This window comes from Dipodomys merriami, unplaced genomic scaffold, assembly GCF_024711535.1.
Source record: "Dipodomys merriami isolate MVZ:Mamm:240054 unplaced genomic scaffold, mDipMer1.0.p SCAF_29, whole genome shotgun sequence".
Taxonomy (NCBI): domain Eukaryota; kingdom Metazoa; phylum Chordata; class Mammalia; order Rodentia; family Heteromyidae; genus Dipodomys; species Dipodomys merriami.
The window spans coordinates 4,238,301-4,246,651 of NW_027204381.1; the positions used below are offsets into that span (position 1 = coordinate 4,238,301).

At 42.3% G+C, this 8,351-nt stretch overlaps 1 protein-coding gene across 1 annotated transcript; it reads left to right on the forward strand.

The window, feature by feature from the left end:
* The first annotated feature begins 358 nt into the window (after window positions 1-358).
* On the forward strand, window positions 359-8,351 carry LOC138838729 (pannexin-3). Its single transcript, XM_070038069.1, has 4 exons — window positions 359-539; window positions 1,962-2,104; window positions 5,766-5,980; window positions 7,712-8,351. Exons 1-4 carry the CDS (start codon window positions 359-361, stop codon window positions 8,349-8,351), a joined length of 1,179 nt encoding a protein of 392 aa, XP_069894170.1.

The following is an 8,351-nucleotide window of genomic DNA, read 5'->3' on the forward strand; positions in this document are numbered from 1 at the left end:
CCTCTTTCTATCCACCACCCAGCTGAAAATACTTTATTAATGAGAGGGCAGTATAAAGCCACAGGTTACATCTATTCGGAGACAAACCAGAGAACAGCATGGCACCAGCCACACATGAAGTCCGACCCTCCTCCAGCAAGGACCCATTGAGGCTGTACCTCCCTCTAATTACCATGGTGCCTGGCTCAGGGCCTGGGCAGTTATTTAGAGAATCGTTGCCTGTTTCTAGCATAGATATCCATGAAGCTGGTGCTGAAGCACAGTCTGCTCACAGCCTGCTTTCTAAAGCCATCATCTTCTCACTCTACTACCCCAGGACATCTCTTGCCACCTCTGCACCCCCAAGCTCTGCAGCATCATGTCGCTCGCACACACAGCCGCTGAGTATATGCTCTCTGATGCCCTGCTGCCTGACCGCAGGGGCTCCCACCTCAAAGGACTGCGCCTAGAACTGCCCCTGGACCAAATAGTCAAGTTTGTTGCTGTAGGCTTCCCCTTGCTGCTGATGTCCTTGGCATTTGCCCAGGAGTTTTCCTCTGGTAAGTTGCTTCAAATGGTAAGTGAAAGACCCTGCTTCATTCCTTTGCATGCCTTATAGTTGAAGTGAGACAGCTCCCACACTGACTAGGCTTTATCACTTTGGGCTGGGCTGGATTACCAAAGGAGAAGACTGTACATATATTTGGGATACTAATAAAGCAAAGGCACCAAAGAAAAGTGTTAAAAGTCAACTCTGAAATTTTATAATAAAGATAATTAGTTGTAATTTCAGGATTAATATATTGTACACCATTGTAATAATTAATTTTATTTGAACCTTTATAGAGATAAGAGACATTGAGGTCCCATAATCTTTTCAGAATATGAAACTTCTTTGTCTTAGTCAACTATGCTGTGAAGTCTTGTTTTCCCTGAGCCCTTTTTCCACCTTCACTTCCAGAGTTACTGAGAATATATATTAAGAGCTGTGTTCAAAGATGCTGAATAAGCCAGGCGCTGGTGGCTCACGCCTGTAATCCTAGCTACTTAGGAGGCTGAGATCTGAGGATCGAGGTTCAAAGCCAGCCTGGGCAGGAAAGTCCGTGAGACTCATATGTCCAATAAACCACTAGAAAACCAGAAGTGGCACTGTAGCTCAAGCGGTAGAGTGCTTGCCTTGAGCTGAAGAGCTGAAGGACAGGGCCCAGGCCCAGAGTTCAAGCCCTGCAACCAACAACAACAACAACAAAAAAGATGCTGAATAAGCTATCTGCCTCCTCTCCATAAACTTCATATGCATATCTAGACAATAATACCCATATGTATACAGTGCTGTAGTCACTGGATTAACTCAGCAAAACTACTCCATCTACTAAAAGTGGACTCCCTCTATACTTTCTTTCTAGGCTGTGCTTATAAGCTTACTACATTTCATAGTGAGATGTCCAAACTACCATTATATCTTCATTCATCTTCAACAAGGGGAAAGGTACTGTTTCCTGGCTCTGCCTTTATTCAGAGACTGATGAAAAACCAGAAAAGTCAGACTCCTCCAACCCTGCTTTCCTTTCAATACCACTGGCTTGATCTCTCTCATGAGGTAGAATCAGAAGTTCAGGAAGTTAGTCTTCTATATTTTAGAATCTAAAAGATGTCACCTCTCTAGGAACAAAGGTGTCACTATCAAACACCAAACCCTCTGGTGCCAAATTGCAGGAGTCTACCTATAGGGGAGTTCAGGGGAGCTCTAAGAAAAAGACCACCAGTACTAGAAGGACAAATCAGTACATTAGTTCCACAGATCAGTGAGTGTTATCCCATCATGTCCTGACTGTCCATGACACAGCAGAGCCAAACTCAGGAAACAAGCACAAGAAGACAGTGCCAAGACACTGAACTTGGCAGGGTTGTGGCCCCTTGGGTGGGGTTCCCATTCCTCCACTCCAATTCCAGGTTGTGTCAAAACTGTATTCTTATTTCAGGGTCTCCAATCAGCTGCTTTTCTCCCAGCAACTTCAGTGTCCGGCAGGCCGTATTCGTGGACAGTTCCTGTTGGGACTTACTTGTTCACCATGAACAGGATGAGGCTGGCCAGTACAAAATCAAATCTCTCTGGCCTCACAAGGTAAAGTAGGCAGAGTTTCTATTTGGCTGGCTTTGTGGTTGAGTGGACAGGGACAGAGCAGCACCAATGTCCTATTTCCCCTACTATACCTGCTTATTTTGGTTGCTGATTTTTGTGTTCCTGGCAGTTTTCAAATGCCGGTTGATCTTCATTTGCCCTCTTTCATCAGGAAGCTTTGTGACTGTGGGAGAGACTGTTGACAGATAGCTTTAGTTGAAGGTAAACCCTTTAGTCTATTTCATTAAGAAAAATCCATAATATCAGAGTCTGTTGTAATCTTTTCTTTTGGGCTGGTTGGTCTTCTCTGAGACACTCAGTCCATAATTTGTAGTTAGAAGCAAGGTGCAGGTTTGTAAAAAGCGTGGCTCTCAACCATCTGGTAACTCAGCTGTGAGTCTCACCATTCAGTATTCATTCGTTCAATCACCAATTGAGGATGGTTCTTCAGCCTTCTGTGTACTAAAGTGCAGAGATCAATCTGATTTAATCTCTCCAGAAAATATGCTTCAAGCCCCTGTCATGGAAGGAAGGGTAGGAGCTTCAATGTATCACATTATAAAAAAGCTCTGCAGATCTGTTGCTCATACAGATGTTCTAATTTTTCTTTTTCTTTTTTTTTTTTTTTGGGGGGGGGGTCTGGTCATGGGGCCTGAACTCTGGGCCTGGGCGCTGTCCCTCAGCTCTTCAGCTCAAGGCTAGCGCTCTACCACTTGAGCCACAGCACCACTTCTGGCTTTTTTCTTTTTGCTTATGTGGTGCTGAGGAATCGAACCCAGGGCCTCATGCATTCAAAGCAAGCGCTCTACCACTGAGCCACCTTCCCAGCCCCCAGATGTTCTAACTTTTCTACATGCTAGTTTTCTGAGGCCTTCTATATTTCTGATTGCTGAAGCTTTATGGTTCTAAATAGCTTGCTTGTCCCTGCCTTCTAACCCTGGACACCTGCTCTCTAGCTTTCCACATTTTATTGCTCTTGTCTCTTCTCTTGTCTCCTCTCTTCCATCCTTAGAAAATTATGCCCTTTTTATCTTTTATTGTCATCCTATCAAGTCTTATGCAGGCATAATAATAATTTGTCATCCAATTCACTATGATTAATCAGAAGTCACTTGTGATATTTTCTATGAATGGTCATTTACAAGACCTCAAAATGCCACAGTTCAATGACCAGAAACTCTATGAAGGAAACTCAAGAGACCTCTGTTACTGGTAGATCAAACACAACATAGGTGGTTACAAGTTCACAGGGTCACAGAGGAGATCTCATGTTAGGAAAAGGTTAACATGCTTGATCATCAAGATCACCAAGAAGCGCTCTAAGCCCAATCTCTGCTCCACTTCAAACCTACAGAAGCACTGTGAGAGTGAAGAATTATGGCACAAATAACGTGTCCAATGTTATTTGTCGGACAAGGGTAAAGGTTCTAATTTTCACTTGTGGCAGGATTTACTTATCCTAATGTTTTTTTTAAAAATAATTAGCATAAAGTTATTGTGCAAAGGGGCTTTATGGTGATGTTTGTTTGCATGTATATGTCTTTACATCAAATTCACCCATATATAAAACTTCCACTCCTCTAAACTGCCTTTTTTTTAGCTTTCTTTTTTTTCAGGCCCTGGGGTTTTAACTCAGGGCCTGGGCTCTGTCCCTGAGACTCTGTGCTCAAGGCTAGTGCTCTACCACTTGAGCCACAGTGTGACTTCCAGCTTTTTCTGAGTAGTTTATTGGAGATAAAAGTCTCACAGATTTTCCTGCCCAGGCTGGCTTCGAACGGTGATCCTCAGATCTTAGCCTCCTGAGTAGCTAGGATTACAGGTGTGAGCCACTGGTGCCCATTAAACCAACACACACACACACACACACACACACACACACACACACACACACACACACACACACATATCTTTTCTCTTTATCCAAATGCAATCAAATATGTAGAAATAGGTACTCTTCCTTTTTGTCTGAACTCTCCTCTAAAAGAACATCCTTGGTTAAGAAGATACTATAGAGCCGGGCGCTCGGCGCTGGTGGCTCACGCCTGTAATCCTAGCTACTCAGGAGGCTAAGATCTGAGGATCGCGGTTCAAAGCCAGCCCGGGCAGGAGAGACCGTGAGACTCCTATCTCCAATAAACCACCAGAAAACCGGAAGTGGCGCTGTAGCTCAAGTGGTAGAGCGCTCGCCTTGAGCTGAAGAGCTGAGGGACAGCGCCCAGGCCCAGAGTTCAAGCCCCACGGCCGACAAAAAAAAAAAAAGAAGATACTATAGGTCAAGTAGTCATATAGGGAACCAATTTCCAAATCCCAGCTCCCCAGCCTATTGGATATGTAACTCTAAACAGGTACTTAACCTTTCCATGCTTCAGTTAACTTAGCTGTAAAGTAGAGGCATTAATCATACCTACCTGAATGCAACCTTGTGAAAATCAAATGCAATAAAATGTTAAGTGCCTAGTAAAAATGTAACTTTAAGAAGCCTTTCTAAATAGCCATTTTTCTATACGCAAAATACTAGTACAAGTCCTTATATTAGTTTTCCAAGGCTGCTATAACAAAGTACAACAAACTAAGTGACTTAAACAACAGAAATGCATCATCTCACAGAACCAGAGACAAAATATCCAAGATCAAGTTCCTCTTAGTGATGCAAGGAACAAATCTTCCAGGCCTTTCCTTTTGGCTGTGGACACATCTTTCCGGCTCTTTTCCATGCCTGCCTGCCTCATATAAAGTGTGTGTGTCTGTATCTGTGTATGTTTTAAGGAAATGAGTCATAATGGACTAGAGACCTACTCTATTCCACCATAATTTCATTTAAAATTAACTAATATAATTAGTTGTTTAGACCCTATTTCTAAATAGTTCCATTCTAAGGTACTAAGGATTAAGACTTCTGCATATGTGGGGTGAAAAACATAATTCAACCCCTAAGGTAACTAATGAGGCAAGGCTTGTGAAATTTGGCATTGCCAAGGGGAGAAAAAAAACTAGTGTGGTTCTGAGAACTCTGTTCCAAGTGTCGCCCATTGATTTCAGGCTTACACATTTGAGTGGGGTGGATCTCCCTGTATGCTCTCGCTCTCGCTCTCACTCATGCTCTAGCTCACTTGCTCACTCACTCGCTCTTTCTCTCCTTTGATCACTTGCTCTCTCATTTTTACTTTTTCTTTTCTCCTTAGGTCCCTAGACAAATGATAGTTTAGAAATAGTGTCGAATGGGGCTGGGAAGGTGGCTCAGTGGTAGAGTGCTTGCCTTGCATGCTCGAGGCCCTGGGTTCAATTCCTCAGCACCACATAAGCAGAAAAGGCCAGAAGTGGTGCCACGGCTCAAGGGGTAAAGTGTTAGCCTTGAACTGAAGAGCTCAGGACAGAGCCCAGGCCCAGAGTTCGGGCCCCATGACCAACAAAAAAAGAAAAAAAAAAAGAAAGAAAAATAAATAAATACCGTAGACTTTGGTTTGGTGGAACATGGAAATCTGCCATCTCTTCTCTACAAAGCCTCCTTATATTCTTCCATATCAGCAAAAAGCCTTGGGTAGCCCACTATGCACGCTGTCCTTCCTTCTGAGGCAGAAACTGAGTAGAAGCAAGTCCCTTTCCCAGAGCTGTCAATCAAGCTCAGCACTCCAGGCTCTCTTCTCAAACTATTCTTGTCCTGTAGGCTCTCCCCTACTCCCTGATGGCCCTAGCTGTGGCGATGTACCTGCCAGTACTGCTGTGGCAGTATGCAGCTGTGCCAGCCCTCAGCTCAGATCTGCTGTTCATCATCAGCGAACTGGACAAATCCTATAATCGCTCCATCCGCCTGGTACAGCACATGTTGAAGATCCGACAGAAGAGCTCTGACCCCCATGTCTTCTGGGATGAACTAGAGAAGTGAGTTATCTCTTCTGCCTTTTTCTGAAAGATTCTGTTAAGCATTACAATAATATCCTAAGCCATAAGGGATTACTCTCACTTCTGTATTCTATTCCTCTATTCACAAACTTCCATTACTAACTCCATGCCTATCAAAAAATATACAAGTTCTCACAAGTACTTGTCTTAGGCCCCAACATGCTTTTAACTATATATTGAGTATCCTTATCCAAAATTCCAAATTCAACAGTGCTACAGAATTCAAGAGATATTCAGCATCCTAAGTAAAAGTGTTGTAGCATATTAGAATGCCATTCACATTGTTGCTGAGTAATAGTCAATATAGACAGAGAAATCATCTGCAAGTGGATACTTAGGTGACTTCTACCTCTGGCTACTATGAATAATACAAATATTCTAAAGTATGGAACATTCCAAAGTGTTAAGCATTTCTGCTCCCAAGCTCTTGGATAAGAAATACTTAATCCATAGCAGTGACAGAAATCTTCTACTCTATCCAAGCAGTCTCCTCCTTTTCCCTATATAGATAATTTATTTAGTCATTTATCAGAGTACTAGGCATTGTGCTAGGTGATTCTGATACAACAGTGTGTTAGAGGAAGCAGGAGTGACAAAGCTAAACCTACCTATGTGAGGTTTACATTCTCTTAAGGCAAAAAGACAATAATGACAGCTCATAGGTAAAACATACATTAATACATGGTGAGTGGTAGAAAAAAAAGTAACAGAAGGAAAGGAGATCTGGAGAGCTGAAGGATAGAGAAATGACAGCTCATAGGTAAAACATACATTAATACATGATGAGTAGTGTAAAAAAAGTAACAGGAGGAAAGGAGGTCTGGAGAGCTGAAGGATAGAGAACAGTCAGAGAACAGTGCCATTTTTAGAATAGGGCAAACAGGGTAGGCCCTACTAAAGGAATAGTTCAACAAAGATATGAAATCGTATTTTCCCATGTTTATATGCACACTACATCCTCTCCATCCCTTGGAGCCCAGCTTCAAGCCAATATTCTCTATAAACATTTCTGAACATTCCAACCCACAATGTTATTCCATCTGCTAACGTTTGCAACTACTATGGGTCATATTCATCAATTTGACAAGTCAAATATTCATTTTATTTTATATGTGCATATTTTTATGCCCCTTTTCCATAAGTCAGACACTCAGCTTCTTGGCTTCACTGTACCTTAACATCACAGCTCTCCACATAAATATTACCACACTTGTATAAAATGAATAAGTTAGTGGCACAGTGGCTCAAAGTGGTAAAATGCTACTAGCTTTGAGCAAAAAAGCTCAAGGCCCATGACCAACACACACAATGACTAATCTAGCCAAGAAAATCGTAGTGAAGAGTATACAAGTCAAGAATCACAATGCATTGATTTGGACTCCCAGTCCAGTGCTAATTTCTTAAGCCTATTGCTTCCTAAGAGTCCATTTCAGCTTAGAGTTAAAATCTGCCTTGGTAGGCAGAAATTTATAGTGACCATTCATTATTCATTGACCATCTTCTGTGTCTATCACACTGCACCCAGTATTTAGAAAATAATCACACACCTCTTTCATTAAAAAGATCATGGTTATGCTTGGGAAAGACAGCTTTTCATGTATACCAAGCATGTCATTTTGGATACACAGATCAGTTACTTTCCTTAGTGATTTTTAGGATGTGGTTCTAAATGGCACTTCCTAACCTTGACTTCTTTCTTCCCTTGCCCAGGGCCCGGAAAGAAAGATACTTTGAATTTCCCTTGCTAGAACGGTACCTGGCATGCAAGCAGCGCTCACATTCACTAGTGGCCGTCTATCTCCTAAGGAACTCCCTCTTGCTCCTCTTCACCTCAGCCACTTATCTGTATCTTGGTCACTTTCATTTGGATATCTTCTTCCAAAAAGAATTCAGCTGTTCCATCAAGACAGAACTGCTACAGGATGAGACACATGTCCCGGATCTGATCACATGCAGGTTGACCTCCCTATCCATTTTCCAGATTGTTAGCCTCTCTAGTGCAGTAGTATACACTCTATTGGTTCCATTAATAATATACAACCTCACACGGCTATGTACGTGGGACAAACGACTACTATCCATCTATGAGATGCTCCCAGCTTTTGATCTTCTCAGTAGGAAGATGCTAGGATGCCCTATCAATGACCTCAATGTGATCCTTCTTTTCCTCCGAGCTAATATCTCTGAGCTCATTTCTTTTAGCTGGTTGAGTGTCTTATGTGTATTGAAGGACACAACCACCCAGAAGCATAACATTGACACTGTGGTTGATTTTATGACATTATTGGCTGGCTTAGAACCTTCCAAACCTAAACATCTCACCCAACGAGTATGTGATGAACACTTATAG

What these genes read in the sequence shown, in the direction of transcription:
- LOC138838729 (XM_070038069.1), top strand. Translation starts at nt 359, where the DNA reads ATGTCGCTCGCACACACAGCCGCTGAGTATATGCTCTCTGATGCCCTG. An exon ending in AATCTCTCTGGCCTCACAAG is followed by an intron (nt 2,105 to 5,765) that starts GTAAAGTAGGCA and finishes CTTGTCCTGTAG; the next exon opens with GCTCTCCCCTACTCCCTGAT. An exon ending in TTCTGGGATGAACTAGAGAA is followed by an intron (nt 5,981 to 7,711) that starts GTGAGTTATCTC and finishes TCCCTTGCCCAG; the next exon opens with GGCCCGGAAAGAAAGATACT.